We start from the raw sequence: 20,234 nt of genomic DNA on the forward strand, positions 1-20,234 counted from the left end.
TGCTGGAAAATTGCTTTCCTTTCGGCAACAGCAACAGCTACCAGCAATGGCAACTGGCAACTGTCGAAGGGCAGCGGGTAGCGGGAGGAGGGAGGCGGGAAGCGTGGTGGGAGCAAAACCGAAAAGCATTGTTAACAACAACAACAGCAGCAGCAGCAGCCAGAGTAGAGCCTGCAAAGGAGAAAAGGGCGGGCAGCCCAAAGGGGAGGCGTGGCGTGTGTGGCAAAACTGAACGAAGAACGTCAAACTTTTGATGTTGCAATTTGTAATTCAAGCAGAAAACGAAGCGAGCAAATTTTTCCTTTTTCTTTTCTTTTTCACTTATTCGTTTTTTCTTTCTTCTTCTTTTTGGCTCTGCTGACGAATATGTGAATGGCTAAATGTGTGTGTGTGTGCGAGTGAGTGTGGGTGTGTGTGGGTAGGCGTGTATGAAGGAACTCACAAAACACATCGAGTTGAAAAGGAAATGCTCTGCAAAAAGCAAGCTGAATAAAATGGAGAAATTATATCGTAGATATCAAAAGATGAAGCTGAGGATAGACATATAGCAGATCAATTAATATATATGTTAATGTAAATGTATGTACATCTTGTAAAAATGTATTTGCAAGTATCAGAGATTGGAATCTCTCTATGATGCATACCTATTGATTTGAGAGATGAAGGCAATCTCAATATAATATATTTATTGTTTAATATAGATCAAAATTCATAAATATAGAAATCTATTCAGCCGAATGTTTAGTTTACTGAATAGTAAATATTCATGAAAAAAGTTCAATATGATAAAGAAATATTAACAGCTAAGCGTAATAGTTATATAGTACTTATCTACTATAGTTGTTATGATGAATGGAATACCGAAGAAAACTATTCTATATTCTTTCTATTGATCAGATTGATTGATTTATTCGGGAATTTTCTCATTTTGATATTGCAGCTGAAAGTTTGGTTTAAAAAGGACTTAATATTTATATTTCTTAAGATGATAAAAAGTATTACAGCTCAACTATAGCTACAGCTATAGACACACAGTATGAGCTTTAATAAAACTTCAATGCAATTTGTTGTTGTTGCTGCTTCTGTTGGTTGCTGCGGCATGCCTCGGCGAGTGCGCAGCGGAGTCTGCCTGAATTTTCTTCATCAGATTTAGCCCATGGAGTTTTTTTTTCTTTGGGCTGCAAATGTAGCAAAATTCCCTTCGCTTTTGTTGTTATTGTTGTTGTTGTTGTGTGTTTTGAGCCAACCATAAGAAAACTTTGGCGCTTGAAATATTGTTAGCCCTGCTGCTTGCCTTGCCTCGCCTCGGCTCGCCTCGTCTCGCCTCTTTAAGAGGAAGCCGCAAATAAACAGAGACGAAGTGCGGCCCTCTGGATGGGATGGGGGGGACACAGCTGGCAGTCCGCCGAGGCATTTCGAAATGTTTTTGCAAGTTTTCAATTTGGCCATAATCCGGGGCACTTGTTTAGCGGTTCAGTGTCCAAATACGACCGGCCCGACCGTGTCTGGCAGTAAGTAAGTATTTTTCATATTTCTGGGATTATCGTTGTTAGGCTCTGCCGCCTCAGATCCGCCCCTGTCATTAGACCCGTCCGGGCATTAATTGCTTAAAGATTAAGACTGTTGCCTTTCAGCGTCTCACCTTCTTCTTCTTCCTTCTGCTGCTCTCCTCTCATATTTTGCGCAAACTCAATTGCTGTTTACTTAGGCCGCTTACCTAGCCAGAAGTGGGGAGCGTCTCGATCAAAGGCTTCACGCTTCGGCTACGCTCTAAGAGCTGCAGCGCAGCTGTCGACGACATCTTCAACCCTTTTGTGAGAGCGCAGCACAAAGGAGCCTAAATTTCTATTTATTGGCAATTTAAGTGCGATATAAATAATTTGCTATTCAGGTAGCAAAACTTCGCCTGACTTTGATGAAGCATGTGAACGATCCGGCGTAGATCCTGCCAGCGTAGATAATGTTTTTATCATTCTCAATTTGCTAGGGTTGAATTAGCTCGATTTAAATGTTTGCCTCGCCCTCTGAATGGAGCGAAGAATTCACTTTTGTTTGCGGCCAGGCCCTGACGATTGGGTTTAATTGATTACGCGTTATTTTTCATTAAGCATTTAGGGGCGGGTCTGCGCTGTGGCTCACTTACCGCTCTGGCGGTGCAGGGTGGTGCGTAATTCAAGCAATTGATTCTCGTGTGTGCTCATTATGTATTCCCTGCACTGCTCTCTGAGTGATTATGTTCAAGCAAAGCCCGTTGTGGTTGAGTGTAAAGCATCATTGCCTAGCAACGTCTAAATTGTATAATTAATTAAATTATTTAATTTGGCTTTGTACTACAAATAGATGCGTTCACCCAACAACTGAAAAAACAAATACAAGGAAAATCCCTCAAAAGCGCCACATCATGCCCGCCCATGCAGCCCAGCCACGCCCCCACCTGGCCGCAGTCAACAAAACCTTGTTAGTAATTGCGGTAAATGTGATTAGAAACTTTGGTGCAACGTCCTTCTCCTTGGCAATGCTTTCCCCCATTTGATTTTTAGCACCAGAAAAACCAAAAACTTTTAACCTAGACACCCGCACACACACACACACACACTTAGACACTCACCCACGCACACACACACATATAGAGCCGTAAATAGTTGGCCTTTTACGTGCGTTAATGATGTTTTCTCAATCAAAAAGTTAAATCTCTCAGAGCGCAAGAACAAATTTCTCTAGCTGCCGAGGCACGCAAAAATGTGTTGCCACAAGTAAAGAGGGGGGAGTGGGGAGGGGGGAAGGAGGCTGGCGTTTACCACAAGGCCTGCGTGTTAAGCGTTTTAGGAACTGTCGCTCCTAGGACCGTGGGGTTTGAGCTCTCGCTGCTGCCAGCGAATCGAACAAGAAAAGCTAATTACAAGTAGCGAAAAAGTTGTGCGTGTTGTGCGCCTCAATGGTGGACCAAGGGCTCAGGTAAGTGCGGCACAGACGAGGTGTGAGGAGCGAGCAGCAGACGTCTGATTTAGCACTGAAAGTATATGGAGTACAGGGTGTTTGCTTTGGCTAAAACACCTGTTCGAAACTGTTTGAAACTTTGATTGGTTTTTATATGATGGTGATTTTTTTTCTCGTTCTCCTGGCTCTTCTTCTTGCTCGCAGACAACTTGGCCAAATGTGTCAATAATTGGCCTAGAATTATTTTCGGGGGCCAAAAGTTTGTCAAAAGCAGAAAACTCTTAACACAAACGCTGATTAGAGACCCAAACAAATTTTACAATTTGATAAATAATTCTCACTGAAGCAGCGTAAATGGGGCTCATTAAAGGCTAGCAAAAAAAAAAAATATATATAAAAAATTAAATTATAATAATATATATGTAGTCTTCAGCAACTTCTGCTCATGCATAGAGAGTCAGTCGCTCAGCTGCAGCAGCAATTATGAATTCCTTTCTAGCTGGTCAACTTTAGTGTGTTTGCCTTCCTCCCGGCCAACTCTCATTCAGTCAGCTATCCATTCACTCATTTATTCATTCATTTTGTGTCCTAAGCTTATGCTGTTACTGCTGCTGCTCCTGCTACTCCTGCTGCTGCTCCTGCTGCAGCATTCCAGCGCTTTGGAGTATCCCCAGTTTGGAAACTCTTCGACTTTGCCATAAAGTTGTGCGCCAAGCAGTTGTGGATCCTTGCTAAAGCCGAGTCGAACACTTACTTAAAATTTGAACCCCTTTTTGCTGGCTGCTCAAAAATCGTTTTCAGCTCAGTTTTCAGTTAGCTTCACTTTTAGTTCACTTGCACTCATTTTGCGCTCTCTCTCTCCCCCTCTCTTTCTCTTTGGCTTTTTGGGAATTTTAATATAAGTAAACGCAGCTCGAACTGGAATTTGTGTTGTGCTCCAACTTGGAATTGGGCTAGGGCGGGGGTGGGCAAAAAGTTTTTTATCTACGACCAAATAGTTTCTGACTATTTCTCCATCAATTTTATTGGTATTACTTAGACAAAAGTTTGCCCACATTACAGAGCGATGATATTTGGTCGAAGGGAAAACAAATCTAGCTGTTTTAATTTAAAGGATTTAAGAGGCTCCAACTTTCTTGGCCCAACTGAATGTGAAGCCGAATGCCTGCGCCTGATCAAATCTGGCCCGCAAACACCCACACCCACACACACACACACACACACATTTGACAATGCTGAAAGCGAGCAGCTTTAACTAAAGAACTTCAGACTGCAATTTTGTTTGGCTGTGCTCTAATTGCCATTACATTTGGGCCACTGCCTGCTCGTCTTGGCTGCAGCCCTGTAATTGTGACAATTGACTGTAAAAGTTGCTAACTGTAATTATCACCCGCACACCCCTCCCCCACACTAAAAGAGGAGCTTAATTAATAGACAGAACACACGTCTCGTGAACCAAAATCCGCACACAATCCGCCTCTAGCTGGCTTTGGCTTTGGCTTTGGCTGTGGCTCTGGCTGTGGCTGTGGCTTGCTGCCTCATGACGCACGCAACTCTCCGTCCGCAATAATAATTTACATTTTAAGCCAATTCTGAAAATGTAAAACAACGCAACGAGCTGGTGAATGCTGTAAAAAAAAAATTCCATTTTCACAGTTAAATAAAAATTAATTACAACAATTTATCGTTCGCACAACAACTAAAATGGGGCGAGCACAAAAAAAAAAAAAAAGAAGCGAAATAAATACAAACGCAACGTAACGAATGAATTACAAGGCATACAAGCCCTCAGGACACACGGCCACGCCCCCCGCCGCCTGGCGCCCATAATGTGCGGCTTGTTGTTGTTAAACGTTGCCGGACGTCGCTTTCGGTTGAAACTGGCTAAAACGCCAAATGTTAAACCCTTTTGTTAATGCAGAATAATTGCTACGGGTCCGAGCTTCCAGTTCCGAGCTGCGATGTTGCACGGCAAAAGCCAAAAAACAACAAAACGTCCGAGTATGCTCTGACGGTATTTTCTTTTTTTTTTTTTTTTTTTTTTGGCGTTTTTTCCTGTCTCTTGAAATTAGAGCGACTGGCGACTGGCGACCGGGCAAAGTGGGCGTATGCCCAGTTCCGTTTCATTTAGTTTTCAGTTTCCACCTAATTTACCCAATTGGGTAAAAGTGCTTTGTCATAATCAGCCCGGGAGCTGGGTTCGCATATCTAATGAATGGGGCTCGGGCCCGGGCCACCCTTCCTCCTCCTTCCCACCGGCCAACCAACGGGGGCCAAAGAGTAGGCGCCATAAAGCAAACTTTTCGTTCGGCTTAGAGAACGATGCTGCCCCATTGGAATGGGTCTATTTGCCTCTCTCCACTCTCCACTCTCCACTCTCCTCCCTCTCGACTCACTCGTTGGGCACATATTTATCGAGTTGCTAATAGGCTGTCACATAATTAGCCTGCTAACAACAAAATCGGTTGCCCAAAAAGGTACGGACATAGGGAGAGAGAGGGAGAGATGGAACGAAAGGACATTAGCATTAGCCGGCCTGAAAAGTCAAAGATCTTTGCGATAATGTCCCACGGTGTCGTTGCCAGCGACTAATGCGCTCGGCCTGCCTTTGGGTTTGGATTCCTTTGAACGGACTATGGCAATGCGCTGTAAACGGATTTATCTCAGATTCACGATAGACGGCCACAACAAAGTTTCTACCTTGACAGATGTTCAGATGTTTTTGTAGCCACGTGTCACACAGTTGACAAGCAAATAGCCCTGACAGCCGTATCTCTATTTGGCATTACAATAATCAAAAGGCTTAAAAATATTCGAAAAGTCACAAATATCTCTACTTGGCTCACAGCAAAGCTCTTTGGCTAGCGCAGCTACCCGCAGTGCTGAGTGTAGTGGGCAATGGCTTCCCAAAGGTGTCATTAAATTACCAAAGTGACTTTGAAAAATGGTGTGAAAAATGAGTTCAAATCGAATCATGGCCGTGCCCTCTCTCCCTCTCCCTCTCTCTCTCTGTCTCTTTTTCTCATTGTTGAGCATTAAACGCATTTTGCATGGCTGTTGCAATTAACATCGCCGAACAGCAGCTGCAATCAGGCAATAAATATTCGATGTGGGGCGATGCGAGGCGATGATTATTGTTTCAACGCCTCAATAATTCGAACCATTTTTAAAAAATCGCTCACAAAAAAGGCAGCACACACACACACACACACACACACGCATCAAGGATACAGGACGAACAGGCAGACAAATATTTGTTGCCGTTGGCCAAATGCAAAATGCAAACGCAGACCGCGCTGTAACTTGTGCGTGTCTGTGTGCGTGTGTGTGCGTGTGTGTGCGTGTGTGTGCGTGTATGTGTTGCTGGCTATGCCAATGGCCAGTGCTAATTGCCAATTATGGACAAATGCGTTCGTGCGCGAAATTAAATTAACCCCTTTTTTGTTTGACACTAGCAGAACAAACGCCACGCCCCGTCCCCTTCGCACACACCACAGCTCCAACCTGGGCGCACACATCCTGCTCATGATCCTTCGGCAAGTGCAGTCCTCAATCGCTTGTTACCAAGTGCCCCGGCATGTCATCAATCAGCCCAGCCACGTGACGCGAACAGAACATAACTACGCGATGCGCAAATATGAAATATATTGATGTGCCTTAATTGATCCGCACTAATTGGGGTATATGCGAGCGTTCACAGAAGATGCGACAGTGATGGAAAGAGATGGGAGATGTTGAGAAGAGTGAAGTGAACTGGTGGAAGTGGGTGCTGAGCTACTCTTAGTTAATGCTGAGCTACTCTCAGTCTATGCTTAGCTACTCTTAGTCAATGTTACTCCCCGTCTATGCTGAGCCACTCTTAGTCTCTGCTTTAGTTAGAGTATTGATATTTTTATAAGCTTTACTACAATACTTATGTTTGTATAGGCATAAAGCCTAGAGATCTCTGATCAAAGTTCATCAAGTTGGTCATCTGAAAAGAACATTAATGAATTTCAATATTAATTTTATATATAAAATATATTTAATATATGTATAATATTCATTTTATTCCTAGTTTATATTAGTATTAATTATTATGTATATTATTATATTATATTAGTAAATACAGTAGAATCCGATTATAGCAAGGCTCAAGACACCATCATTATACCTGGAAGACGCTATAGCCATAGAAGTTTACTCATATAAGTTTGTCTGGGGACCAGACTTTATATCGCAACATCCGTACGGACACTGTAAGCTGAGTCGCTATAGCCGTTTTCTACTGTATATTTAAAGCATGTAAATATATTCTTAAATAATAATCCTCTCCCCTTACAAAATTTGTACTCGATAATTCTCGATAATTCTGATTTCTGTATAAATAAATAAAACTGATCCCCTTGCCATTTCGAATTATCGGTACTCGACTATATATATGTATATTTTTATATGGAGTATCTTTAGTTTGGCTTTTGTAAAAGTTGCCTGTCAGAAATATCTTTGTCGTTTTGCGCTGTGGTCAACTGACAATGTACACATCGTTGTGCAATTATTAAAAATTGACTGATTGGCACAGGGTATATGCACACACACGCACACTCACACACAAAGTACATGTGAAAAACAACAGCAACAGCAGCAGCAACAACAACGATGACAACAACAGCAACAGCAAAGTCAACACCCAAATGAGTTAAATGGCAAACTGAATCGAACCGCATTCAACCACATTACAAGCGCGCATTAAAAATAATACAATTTTGAAAGTTTCATAAATAGCGGCTGTCATTACAATTTATTTAATATTTATATTTTATTTACCCAAGCACCACTCACTCCCAGCAGCAGCTGCTTGTAAAATGGAAAATGGAAAAACTGAAAAAAAAAGTAAGATAATAACACGCGTCGTGTCAGATTTTCAGATGTTCAGATATGTTAATGCAAACAATGAGCCATTTCATGTGTTATTTTTGTCAGATGCCAGAGCCGAGGCAAAGAGTTAATAAATTATTGTATAGAGCACATCAACAACAGCAATAACAACAACAACATCAAACTGTGTATCTCAACCCATCAATAACAATTAGTGCAGTAGTAGTTGTGCGTGCTTTGATACGATTTAATTTGCATCGCCTGGGTTTATGTTTCACTCGTATTTATCCGGCTTCTTGTTGGCCGCATCGGAGTCTGGCTCCTTGGTCTGTTCCTCCTCGCGTTGCTCCTCCTCTTCCTCGTTCTCCTCCTCGATGAGGGAGCGCTGGCTGGTGCGCGGCGTGGGCGGACGCAGTACCGTAACCACATAGCCACGCCCACTCGAGGACGGCTTGTTCATGTTGAGGAATCGATGACGCAGTCGCTCACGTTTCTCCCTATGGCGCTGCTCGATCAACTCCTCCAGATTCACTGCGTGGGCCGATATACAGCATTATATATGCCCTATAGTTATATCCAATTGATACTCACTGCTGGTGCTGCTCTGCTTGTCCTCGGACTCATTCTGCCTCTTGAGGATCTCTCGCAGCCTTTGCAGCGAGGTCGTCATGTCCATCTGCGATGACGTGTTCTGACTCAACAGACTGGGCGACGACTGCGGCATATAGAAGCCCAGTTTGTTATCTGAGTGCAGAGGCCAGAGACTCAATAGAGAAGACTAACCTCAATAACCGCATCGAGACTTACCCAGGGATGGAATCAGTTTGGCTGTGGAATGTACAGGTGGCGCAGTGCGTTTGGATTCGTCTATGTAGGGCAGCTCGTTGGGGAACACCTCGTCCCAGTATTGATCCTTGAGCAGCTCAGGATGCTCCTGGTGCATTTCGTCCACAATCAGGTAAGAAACCGTCAAATTGCGATCGATCATCCAATTGACCTGTAAGAGAAGGTCCATAAATCCTTGCACATATATGCAGACTCTTGGGCATAGTCACCTCGAAGTCATCATCGTCTTCTCCGAAGGGATTTATCAGCGACTCGGCCACCTTCAGCCAGCCCATGTAGAAGAAGAAGCGCAGTATGCTCAGTATCGGAAAGTATTTCACGACCAGATTGCTGGCCGTGGGACTCTGCGGATTATCTATCCACTGCGAGCCAATGACGCTGCACAGGAAGAACGTGTAGGTGGCCAGGGTGACCACCTGGGTGTAGACCAGCGGCACGCTCACCCAGTCGTAGTACAGCAGGAAGCCGCATAGGCCGCGAAAGCGATTCAGCTCATCGATGATCGTCTTTACGGCGTAGTCGTCCCGGATCTTGTTCTCTCTGCGGGCGCGCATCACAATGCTGGCAGCCCACACGATCGGCATCCAGTGCTTGGGATAGTGGGGAAAGGCCAGATCCAGCGTCTCAATGATCTGCTTCTCGTTCTCCTGCAGCAGGCCCGCCTCGATGATTTGATTGTAGGTGGGGAAACGCTTCTTGACGCTGGGCGAGATCATCGTGAAGACGATTGTCTGGCAGAGGCAGACATAGCGCATGATTGTGCGCCGCATGGCCCGGGCACGATCGTCAAAGCCGTGCACGCTGCAGCTGATCAGCGTGGCTATTGAGTCCGGCCACGGAATCGTCGTATACTGCTCCCACCAGCGCGTCATCACAATGGCCACAAAGTAGCCCATCACAAAGGACAGTGGTATCAGGTTCAACTGGCTGTTGCAGTACATCACAGCATACTCGAAGCCGCTGAAAGATTGACAATAGCTGAGCAAAGTCGGCTGGCTAATAGACCAAATGATAGCTTACTTGCGCAGTGTACTGTTGAGACAAACTCGATAAATGAACGCCAGGAGCGCATAAATGCATACAAACACAAGCAAGTCAACCCACATCAGCTTGTAGATGCTGCCGCGCCATCTGTAGGCAATGGAAGGCAATGTTAGGCCGCACTCACAGTTGCCTTACCTCACAGGATACACAGGATACTTACCTAAGCAATAAGCGCAAAAAGTTGCTTATAAACCTTGTAGAACTAACGTCCGCCGTATAGGTAACAGTCATGATTAAAGCGCTTCAAATTGCAAAAAAAAAAAAAGGAAAGGCAATAATAAAACAAAGCAGAAACTTTTTGAAGGCCTACTCTGTGATAAGCTCTGAATATCATATTAATAGATGTGCAGACTGAGTTGAGCGTCAGATGGCGAGATGGTCCAGCCGTTAAGCCATCTCTGTACGCTCGCTGATTTCAAATGAAATAATTAAAAATATTTATACACATTTCTTCTTGATTTTGCAAGGATAACCTCAATGGTCAAAAAGTATGAATATTTGGAACTTCCTATATTTCTTCCAATCGGGAAAAGGCTAGGAAAAGCTGCTTTATTTATTAATGCATATCCTAACCTTTTACCCATTTCTTTACAGCTAGCTAGCTCTAGTAAAATATAAATATTATTTCAGTTTTCAATTAATTATTCAATTATTATTTTGAACATATGTAGAATGTGATTTAATTATAACATATAAATGTTAAACAAGTCTTTAATGTTTGTTTATTGTTGCTGATCCTTCATTTTGTGCATATAGCTCTTCTCAGTTTGAGCTTCGTGCTCAGCAGAGGGATACGGAATGTTGTCACTGGGCGGGCTTTCGGGGGGCAGCTCAACATCCGATGGATTGGCTGAGTCGGGCAGGTGTTTCAGTTCACCCTTCAACAGGTCAAAGGTCATGGCTGCATGCTGCAATTGCCGGGAATGGCGTTCGCGCTCGCGCTCCTCGCGCAGCCGGTCGAAGTCGTCTTTGCTCGTGCCACGCGACAGCAAGTGATCCGACTCGTAAAAAGTCTCCTCCTCATCGCCTTCGCCCTCCTCCGCCATGGGTTGATCAATGCTCGGCTCATTGTCGAGCATGGAAATGGACGACGAGCTGCGATGAATGTTGAAACGAAGCGATGCGAACTTAATGCGCAGCTCGCTGCTCTTGACCGTCTCATCCTCGGCATCGAACTCCGTAAAGTCGCGCTCGCTCGTATCGCTCTCAGTGCGCTTGGGCAGCTGTGAAGATGTGATCTTGGAGAGGTCCAGCTTGGCGGTTGATGCCTCGGGCGGATTCTGACGTTGCGACTCATCGGCATATGGCAGCTCGTTGGGGAAAACCTCGTCCCAGTATTGATCGCGCACTAGGGTTGGATGGTCGTTGTGCATCTCGTCCACAATCAGATAGCTGACCTGCAGATTGCGATCGATCACCCAGTTGAGCTCGAAGTCATCGTCGTCGTCGCCGAACGGGCAAATCAGCGTCTCGGCCACCTTTAGCCAGCCCATGAAGAAGAAAAACTCCAGCGTGCTAAGCAAAGGAAAATAATAGTTAACAATATTGCTATCCCTTTTCCCGATGTACTGATTCCCGAAAATGGCAGCCACGAAATAGGCGTAGACAGCCAGAGTCACCACCTGTGTGTAGACCAGCGGCACACTGATCATGTCGTAGTGGGTGAGCATATTGCAGCCCGCCCGGAACTTGTTCAGCTCGTCGATCATCGACTTGAGCGAGAAGTCATCCCAGATGCGGCCCTCCTTGCGGGCGCGCGTCATGACGCTGGAGGCCCACATGAGGGGCATCCAGTACTTCGAGTGCTTCGGAAACTTTTCGTCCATTTTGGTGATGATGAGTGCCTCGTTATGGTTGAGCAGGCCCGTGGTTATGAAGAAGTCGTAGGTGGGAAAGCGGCGCTTGATGCCCGGCGATATCATGGTGAGCACCATGGTCAGCGAGAGGCACACGTAGCGCATGATGGTGCGACGCATCAGTCGGCCATGCTCGTCCTGGCCACGCACCAAGGCGCTCACATACACGGCCAGTGGATCCGGCCAGGGCACGGTAATGTACTGATTCCACCAGCGCTCCACGATGATGGCCACGTAGAAACCCAGCACAAAGGAGAGCGGTATCAGGGCTGCGTAGCTGCGGCAATAGTCCACAATATCTTCAAAAATACTAAATGGTTGAGGTTGGATTAAAAGTGTTATGTAAAGGACTGGAAGTGGAGAGTTCTGCTAACCGTTTGCCCTTTCCCCAAAGGCCGTAACGATACAAGAAAGCCGTGGCATAGAAGGCAATCAGGAACACCAGCAGATCGGCCCAAATTAGCTTGTAAATGCTTGCACGCCACCTAAGCGATTGTTAGCCAGAGATTTTACACTGCCTGCGATATGTATTCAGCTGCGACCTACCTGCCCAGCAGCTTCCAGAAGCAGCCAAAGCGACGGCACGTTGCTACCTCGGCGGTATAGGAAACAGTCATGTTTGAACACGCTCGGAAAACGGATTAAGTCGACTGAAGCAGCTGCAAATGATTTGAGCTAAAGTTCAGGCACAGAGTAAAAGGCCAACTAAGGTTAGTCGATAGAGCTACGCCAGGCTGGGAATTAAGTTAGTTGGTTTTGAGAATCGCATAGAGGGAAAAGCCAACTAAGGTTAGTCGATAGAGGCGAGAAAGTTGGCTTTGAAAATCGCATAGAAAGGCAGTACTTTTTACCTCATTATTATACTAATTCGATAGATTGCTACATAGAATTATGTATTACAATGGATGAATTCAGATTTCCTTTCAGGCAGTCAAATTTGCGCTTTTGTGGCCAATAACTATTTGAATTGAACTCTTCATATTTGTTGTCGACAATTGCAAATTGGCAATTCGCAATCTCAGCCACATGTGCCGAGAATTTCCGGCACCTGGGTAACCCAAATCTGTTGCTTATGTGTGTGTGTGTGGGGGGGAAGGGAATTTACTTAGCAGGTAGCTACGTTGGGGTAATAAAATTTTAATGCCCCTCATCTACGACGGGAGTTGCGTGATTTAGAATCCCCCCTTTGCGCGCCCGGCCCTGATCCGATCGTATCATGTGCTTTGAGTGAAAGTGTGAAGAGTATTGCGAGTGTCTTATCAGCAAGGTACAAATGTATTGTTCGATTGTGATTACGATTACGATTGTGACGCTGACTTCAAGTGTGAGTACTCATACTCTGTGTATATATTATATACGTATATATATATATATATATATATATATGTATGCGGAATGGCTGAGCTACTTCTGATTGTTTAGCCTGTGACTGTTGAGTGTGACTGCCTTAACGTGACGCATGCACTGAGCAAAGTGCGACAGATGAAACTAAACTATATTTAAAAAAAAAATAAAAATGAATAAATTATACTCAACTAAACCAAAATAAAATAATAATATAAATTTCACTTAAACATGAACTTTGATTTACTTTATTTTTTCGTTCATCTCCAGCTAGTTTCTTTCAGTGTATAATCCCATGTGACGAATAGCTATAAAAGCTAGGGCGTAGATCGCCTCGCTTTATTAATGCGCGTAATCAGTTTATAGATAATTTAATTGTTGCTATTAGCGAAGCGTTTATCAAGCATATGAGAAATAACAGTATTTCACAAACAACAATAACAAGTGCCAAGAGTGGGCGGGCGGGGTTGTGGGCGTTGCCATTGTAAAATTTGTTGCATCACTTTTGAGACAACTCAATTGAATTTGTGTTTTCGTAAATCTGCGATAAAATCTAAATAATCAATGCCTCGATTTGACAAGCCAATGTCTGTCCACGTATCTCATCAGCATTATCAGCATTCATAAATTAAGCATTTTATTACAATATATATATATATGTGTGTATGTGTATAAATGTTAATTAAAATCACTTATTGTGCATGAGTTTGACACTTGAGAATGTGAAGATTGCATTTGGCAGCTCAACAAATCTAGTCTGCGCCAATGACAGAATTTTAGTCGAACTCCCATATAGATGGCTGAATTATGATATAATTAAATTTCGGAAATGTCTAGTCGATCTAGAGCTGGAAGAGCTTTGGCTATTTTTGGAAGTGCATTAAGGGAATTAATGCTCCATCTATAAATATCGCTCAACTCGTTTTTAGCTGACCCATAAAATAAAGTAAAGCAAATATTTATGACCAGGCTGAAGTGCTATTTAAGAGCTGACATGAAGGCAGCTTAGTCTCACGCCCACTCTCTCGTTCTCTCCCTCTCTCTTTCTCTCCCACTCTCTCCCACTCTCTCTCGCTCTCTCTGTTGACTGATATTGTAGTTGATGTTGTTGCTGCTGCGACGGCGGCTGGAGTGGGCGATATAGGCAACTGTTTATTATCACCTAGTTTCAGTTAACGTTATTCGCTGAGCGCGTCAATAGCCGCCGTCAACAGCAACGGGCGCTGAGGCCTCGACTCATCAGATCGGAAATAAAGCAGCAAATCAATACGAGACATACAACACAACAATCTTATCTCAACAACATAAATAACAATACGCGTACATGAGTTTCGGGCTCGGCTGCCAGCGAGGGGCGAGGCGCTGCACCTGCTGCCACAGCTGAGAGGCTGACTCGAGTCGAGACAATCGAGATCGTTCGAAGACGTCACAGCATCCGCATCGTTTATACCTGCTAATTTACTAACTCCCCGTCGCTATCACCGCTGCCTCCTCTCTCCCTCTCTCTTTCTCTCTCTTTCTCACTCTGTTTATCAACGAGTTACCTGCAGCATTTGTAGTTTTAAATGTTGTTTACCGTTGCTTTGCTCTCATTCGGCTGCTCTGGCGGCGCTTTTGCATCTCTTATCAGTATCTGATGCTCGAGGCGCACTCTACCCATCTCTCCCAATCTCTCTCACTCTCTCACTCTCTCTCACACACACACGCACGCTCGCTCGCTCGCTCTATTTGCCGTCTTCTTATCTTAAAGAACAATACAAATTCGCGGCTGTAACTCGACGTCCGCTCGGCAGACGCATTCAGAGCACGGACTCTGCCAGTTGTGTTGTCGCGAATTTCGAATCAACTGTGAATACGCTTCGAATACACTCGAGAATACGAGCTCTCAATCCGGCCAACTCAAATATTTGCACAGAGTTTGCAGCAATTGCAGCAACAGTCGGCAACTGTTTCCAAGTTGGTAAGTCAACTAATTAGCCATGTACTAGATAATTGGCAAATACTTAAACTATGATTAATTATTATATAAAACTCACACACACACACAAACACACAGATACATTTGCCTATATATAACTCTTCATTCGACATAGTAGAGCCTGCACTTACCTAGACCCACATCATTATCTTTATAATCAGCAATATGAAGAGGAAGCAGCAGTGTAAATAGACCGCAGCAAAGTGGCCTTAGAGCCAAATAGTTGAGCATCTATGCTTATCAGTTAGCTACCTTAGTCATTGGATAAGCCAAAAGCAGACGAAGACTAACTCAAGAAACGACGATTTTCTTATCACAAAAAGCCAGGGGAAAGAAACAACTTTAACTCAAGGAAAACTAACGACAACAAGACAAACTTTGCGCTGTTTGCCTAAGAAGTCGGAGAAGAAGTCTAAGTAATTTTCCCTCTGCGTCATATTCAAATGATTTGAATCTAGTATCGCCAGGCTGAGCTCTGCTGTCTGAGCTGCAGCACAAAGGCGATTTGATTGCAATTTGAGCTCAATAATTTGTATAATTAAATAATGAATTGATAAGCGACTGGGACAATGCAAGATGTGGGTCCGAGTCCGAGTCGCATCATGCACATGATCTTGGCAGTTGGGGCTGCACGACTTGAACCCTAAGCCAAGACTTAGATAGATGGAATATTTGTGGTTTAATGAACTTTCGTTCGCAGAGATACCAGCATGGTTCAGCAATATTCGGCGTGGAAGGTTCTAACACGCCGCAAGCACCTGGCACCGGATGGCAACGAGGGCGAGAGCAAGCTGAATCGCGTCCTGGGCCTGTGGGATCTCACGGCACTGGGCGTGGGCTCGACCCTGGGCGCGGGCGTCTATGTGCTGGCCGGCCAAATAGCCAAGGATCAGGCGGGCCCCTCGGTGATGCTGTCCTTTGCCATAGCCGCACTGGCCTCCCTTCTGGCAGGTGAGTAAACAGCTGAGCAAGCCTATGCAAAATCATCGACTGACGCAAGTGAATCCCTTCAATTCTAGGCATCTGCTATGCGGAATTCGGAGCGCGCGTGCCCAAGGCGGGCTCCGCCTACGTCTACAGCTATGTGTGCATTGGCGAGTTTGTGGCCTTTGTCATTGGCTGGAATCTGATGCTGGAGTATGTGATTGGCACGGCGAGCGTGTGTCGCGGCATCAGCCTCTACCTGGACACGCTGCTCAATGATACGCTGAAGCAGAGCTTCGCCGAGGCGGCGCCCATGCACGTCAGCTTTCTGGGCAGCTACTTTGATTTCCTCGCCTTTGGCCTGGTCGTCGTCTTTGGCGGTGAGTTGCCTCTAGATTCTGGCATGGAATATTTGGTGAATGAGAATCATTCTGATTCGCACTCTTTGCAGTTGCCCTGGCCTTTGGCGTGGAGACCTCTGCGATGGCCAACAACTTTGTCACGTGCGTGAATATCTTCATCTTGGGCTTCGTCATCATCGCTGGCGCCATCAAAGGTAGCTCGAGGGACTCGACCCTTGACCCTATCAGCTAATTGGAATTTGTTTTTTCTTGTAGCCGACTTCAGCAACTGGACCGTGGATGCATCGACTCCGCCTGAGAATGCCACCAACATAGGCAATGGCGGCTTCTTTCCATTTGGCTTTGAGGGCACATTGCGAGGCGCCGCCACCTGCTTCTTTGGCTTCGTGGGCTTCGACTGCATTGCCACCACGGGCGAGGAGGTGCGCCATCCGCGCAAGAACATACCGCGCTCCATTCTGCTCTCGCTGCTCATCATCTTCCTCTGCTACTTTGGCGTCTCCACTGTGCTGACCCTGATGCTGCCTTACTACGAGCAGGACGTCAACGCCCCGCTGCCCTACGCCTTCGAGTATGTCGGCTGGCCGGTGGCCATGTGGATCGTTACAATCGGTGGTTTGGTTGGCCTGCTGGCCAGTCTGTTTGGCGCGCTCTTTCCCCTGCCCAGAGTCATGTACTCCATGGCACAGGATGGCCTGCTGTTTCGCTTTCTGGGCAAGGTCAGTCCGCGCTTCCAGGTGCCCGTGACGGGCTCCATTGTGGCAGCGCTCTTCACGGCCCTCATTGCGGGCCTGTTCGACCTGGCGCAGCTGGTCAACCTGCTCTCCATTGGCACTCTGCTGGCCTACAGCGTCGTGGCCATCTCCATCACCATTTTGCGCTATATGGAGTACTGCGACGCCGAGGAGCAGACGTCGCCCACGGCGGCCATCTCCGAGACGACGTCGCTGACAACGCGCAGCACGCGCTTCACCTGGAGCTCGATGTGCACTCAGCTCTTCAATGTGCATCGCGTGCCGGAGCCCAATCAGATCTCCACGCGCATCGTGGGCGTGCTGACAACTCTGTTCTGTAGGTGCACTCAGCGAGCAGGAGGCGGCAACAGCTTTACTCTAATCTCTTGTCTACTCCTCAGGTCTGCTCTCCCTGGGTCTAGGAGTGCTGCTCATGCAGGCTTATCCCGCCATCAGGTCCCAGAAGCCCTGGGCCTTGACTCTGCTTATTCTGCTCATCCTGCTGATTGCCGTGGTGCTCCTGCTTATCTGCCTGCAGCCACGCGAGGCGCACAGTCGCCTCTTCCGGGTGCCCTTCGTGCCCGTGGTGCCGGCGATTAGCATCTTTATTAATATTTATCTCATGCTGCAGCTGGATAGCTGGACCTGGATACGCTTCGGCGTCTGGATGATTGTGGGTGAGTCGCTAGCTCAGCTCCCAATTCATTGTTGCATGTTACTTTGCGTAGCCTTTGACTAATGCATGTTCCACTAACCGTAATGCCTTAGGTATTCCCATATATCTTGCATGCTGGTGTCTCTATGACATCAAAGATCCCACCAAACGTAATCCCGAACGCCTTGCGTTCTACAGGGCGCTAAAAATGCCCAACGAGCAACCCCCGGCGCCCTGCAATGCCAATGGCAATAGCAATGGCAATGGGTTTGGGCATCCATCCAAGCAGAGCACGATTACAAATGAAACGCAGATTAAGCGAAACTCGAGCAGCTTGGATGAAATTCAGAATCTAAGCGAGGTGGTCGATGAACTGAAGGAGCACAAAAATGCCAATGGCAAAATATTTTTCGTTGAGGACACGAAGAGTGTCCATTCGAGGAGCACCCAGAGCACCAACGAGGCCGAGGACGAGCGCTCAGTGATAGCCATGCTGGACGATGTGCTCGATGCAGAGGACTCGCAGCAGCAGCAGCTGGACGAGCAGCAGATCTTTGAGCGCAACTTCAGCATCGACTCGGAGTTGCTGCCCAGTGTCATAGAGACCACCATTGTGGCCACTGTGCACAGCAGCAGCAGCGATGACGACGATGTGAGCAGCCAGAGATCGGGGGAGCGGCCCACGGTGGAGGAGTGCAGGCAGGTGGCTGGCGATATGTTGCGTGAGCTATTCGATAGTTCGGCCTTCTATGAGCAGCTGCAGGCAGCCAGGGCTAGCCGAGAGGCCAACAGGGCGCAGGTGGTGGCAGTGGTGGCTCGTCCAACTCCAGTAGAGCTCAGAGCTCAGCTCAGGCGAGTTCCCTCTGTCAGCTCAGTGGCTTCGCAAGCCTCGATTGCCTCCTCGGTGGAGGATCCGTTGCATTCGGAGAAGTTTAAGGATCGCCTGAGCCATATCATAATGAATCCCAATGCCAATAAGCACAGGCGCAACGAGGAGCCTGCGCCGCTGGAGGAGGCAGATGAGGCCAAGCCCAGCAGGCCGCAGCTCAAGCAATCGAAAAGTGAAACTGATGTCCGCCTGCTGCTGCTGAAAGCCATACGCGAGCTGAAAACTGACGACGATGAGGCTGATAATAAAAGTAACGGTAATGGTAACGGTAATGCAAATGCCAATGCCAATGCCAGTGCCAGCGCCAGCGCCAATGCTGACGAGCCAGCCGTGGCAGCGCCCGGAGCTGCCCACATACCGCGCGCACCGAAATTCGATCCGGTTTTGTACAAGACCATAAACAGCATTAGTTTGCACAAACAGCGACCCAGTTTGAATCGCGAGCTGGTCGTGGATGCCAAGAATACGAAGCTTCTGGTTCCGTCAACGCTCATGCCCACATCCGGATTCGCAGGGCCAAAGCCAGAACCAGAGCCCGAATCCGAGTCAGAGCCGGTGCCATTCAAAGCGAAATTGGAGGCCATATTACAGCGGGGACCCTCGCATCGGCTGCAACAGCGTCCGGGAGCGGACGGTGGTGCGGTGGTGCGCCGTAGGCCGCAGTCGGTGTACGTCGAGGAAGCGGCAATTGAATGAGCCGAGCCAGGCTACAGAGGATTGCAATTCAATTCTCAATTTTGTAGCATACTGTAAGAGTAGCTACACACACTCACACACTCACACCCACACACACACACTAACCCACTCCATCTATTAATCTGTTGTAATCAAATGTTGTTATAGTAGCGAGTAGCTGTTGCCGTGAGTCAGTGCAATGGAGGCAATACTAGATGTTAAGTGCTTAGGGTTACAGCGCACAGCAATTCGATTGCGAAATTTTGAAATTACAAAATGACGAGTTAGACGTGTGCTCTACGCCAATTAATAGCAGCGGATGTCGGTCGAAATATGTTGAAATGGAAATGAAATGAAAATGTAAATGAAAATCCCAATCGAGCTACGAATATCAGAGTTAGAATTTAGTTTTGTTATAGAATGAAAATGGTTTCTATTATGCTTATTGAACCTTGTGATATTAACCAAACCCTAAGTGAGGCAATTGCACATCAGGAGCTATGTAACTATAAATTAAGATCTTGCAGTGGTATTATCTTTCGCATGTGCATGATGTGTGCCAAGTATTATAACGTTTAACTAATCCAGTCAGTTCGATTTCCCATCCATTCAGGTCTCTCCATATACTTTTTCTATGGACTGCCCAATAGCTATAGGGAGATGCGAAGACAGCGCGCCGGCTGGCAGAAGCTCAAGTATAGCGAACAGTTCTAAGCAGCAAAGATCAAAGCGGATGGAGAGAACTGAATCAAAACTTGATTCATTAATGAATAGGTCTATCGATGCGTATTTACATATGTATGTATCCTAAGCCAATTTGATAAATGTGAACAATTTGTTGTTATAAATAAAAATCTAGTTGTAATTAATAAAAGTCAAACTGCATTTTGGATATGTCGAGAGCAACTGCAGCAGCCGCTTCCGGGCGACGAGCCCAAGACGATCGTTAGTTTATTAATAACTCATGAATGGATCGTCATTGTCGTTTAATTCCCGAAGGCCTTGTCTGCGCACTGACTTTGATAAATTAATTGATGTTTTCCTGATCGTCCAAGACAAAACGAGAACCGAAATCGAGGCGGGGCTGGGGGTTGGAGTGTGCCAAGAGACTTGTGCAGTTGTCCATGCCCCTT

At 46.2% G+C, this 20,234-nt stretch overlaps 3 protein-coding genes across 4 annotated transcripts; 1 reads left to right on the forward strand and 2 right to left on the reverse strand.

Moving 5' to 3' along the window:
• Window positions 1-7,884: 7,884 nt before the first annotated feature.
• LOC6582007 (bestrophin-4) lies at window positions 7,885-9,968 on the reverse strand. The gene is made up of 6 exons (XM_002007684.4): window positions 9,845-9,968; window positions 9,661-9,771; window positions 8,850-9,600; window positions 8,602-8,791; window positions 8,386-8,538; window positions 7,885-8,325 (listed from the first exon to the last, which is right to left on the reverse strand). The coding sequence occupies exons 1-6, from the start codon at window positions 9,913-9,915 to the stop codon at window positions 8,069-8,071; spliced, it is 1,533 nt and encodes a 510-aa protein (XP_002007720.1). The 5' UTR covers window positions 9,916-9,968; the 3' UTR covers window positions 7,885-8,068.
• A 346-nt stretch (window positions 9,969-10,314) lies between these two features.
• LOC6582008 (bestrophin-2) lies at window positions 10,315-12,383 on the reverse strand. Its single transcript, XM_002007685.4, has 3 exons — window positions 12,087-12,383; window positions 11,915-12,025; window positions 10,315-11,850 (listed from the first exon to the last, which is right to left on the reverse strand). Exons 1-3 carry the CDS (start codon window positions 12,155-12,157, stop codon window positions 10,407-10,409), a joined length of 1,626 nt encoding a protein of 541 aa, XP_002007721.1. The 5' UTR covers window positions 12,158-12,383; the 3' UTR covers window positions 10,315-10,406.
• A 1,675-nt stretch (window positions 12,384-14,058) lies between these two features.
• On the forward strand, window positions 14,059-19,975 carry LOC6582009 (cationic amino acid transporter 2). Of its 2 annotated transcripts, none has more exons than XM_002007686.4 (7): window positions 14,059-14,844; window positions 15,563-15,813; window positions 15,882-16,166; window positions 16,238-16,342; window positions 16,404-17,219; window positions 17,284-17,559; window positions 17,651-19,708. In XM_002007686.4, the coding sequence occupies exons 2-7, from the start codon at window positions 15,573-15,575 to the stop codon at window positions 19,120-19,122; spliced, it is 3,195 nt and encodes a 1,064-aa protein (XP_002007722.1). In that variant the 5' UTR covers window positions 14,059-14,844; window positions 15,563-15,572; the 3' UTR covers window positions 19,123-19,708. The 2 variants fall into 2 exon arrangements, with proteins under 2 accessions (XP_002007722.1, XP_015017714.1); XM_015162228.3 differs by lacking the exon at window positions 17,651-19,708 and adding an exon at window positions 19,715-19,975 and having other exon boundaries at window positions 14,069-14,844.
• Window positions 19,976-20,234: the final 259 nt, after the last annotated feature.

Source organism: Drosophila mojavensis, unplaced genomic scaffold (assembly GCF_018153725.1).
Source record: "Drosophila mojavensis isolate 15081-1352.22 unplaced genomic scaffold, ASM1815372v1 contig_74, whole genome shotgun sequence".
NCBI lineage: Eukaryota > Metazoa > Arthropoda > Insecta > Diptera > Drosophilidae > Drosophila > Drosophila mojavensis.

Coding starts and splice junctions, on each gene's coding strand:
- LOC6582008 (XM_002007685.4), bottom strand. CDS start 12,157: ATGACTGTTTCCTATACCGCCGAGGTAGCAACGTGCCGTCGCTTTGGC. Junction 12,026..12,086: donor TTCTGGAAGCTGCTGGGCAG/GTAGGTCGCAGC, acceptor ACAATCGCTTAG/GTGGCGTGCAAGCATTTACA. Junction 11,851..11,914: donor CTTTGGGGAAAGGGCAAACG/GTTAGCAGAACT, acceptor TCAACCATTTAG/TATTTTTGAAGATATTGTGG.
- LOC6582007 (XM_002007684.4), bottom strand. CDS start 9,915: ATGACTGTTACCTATACGGCGGACGTTAGTTCTACAAGGTTTATAAGC. Junction 9,772..9,844: donor TTTTTGCGCTTATTGCTTAG/GTAAGTATCCTG, acceptor CATTGCCTACAG/ATGGCGCGGCAGCATCTACA. Junction 9,601..9,660: donor CTCAACAGTACACTGCGCAA/GTAAGCTATCAT, acceptor TCAATCTTTCAG/CGGCTTCGAGTATGCTGTGA.
- LOC6582009 (XM_002007686.4), top strand. CDS start 15,573: ATGGTTCAGCAATATTCGGCGTGGAAGGTTCTAACACGCCGCAAGCAC. Junction 15,814..15,881: donor ACTGGCCTCCCTTCTGGCAG/GTGAGTAAACAG, acceptor CTTCAATTCTAG/GCATCTGCTATGCGGAATTC. Junction 16,167..16,237: donor CCTGGTCGTCGTCTTTGGCG/GTGAGTTGCCTC, acceptor CACTCTTTGCAG/TTGCCCTGGCCTTTGGCGTG.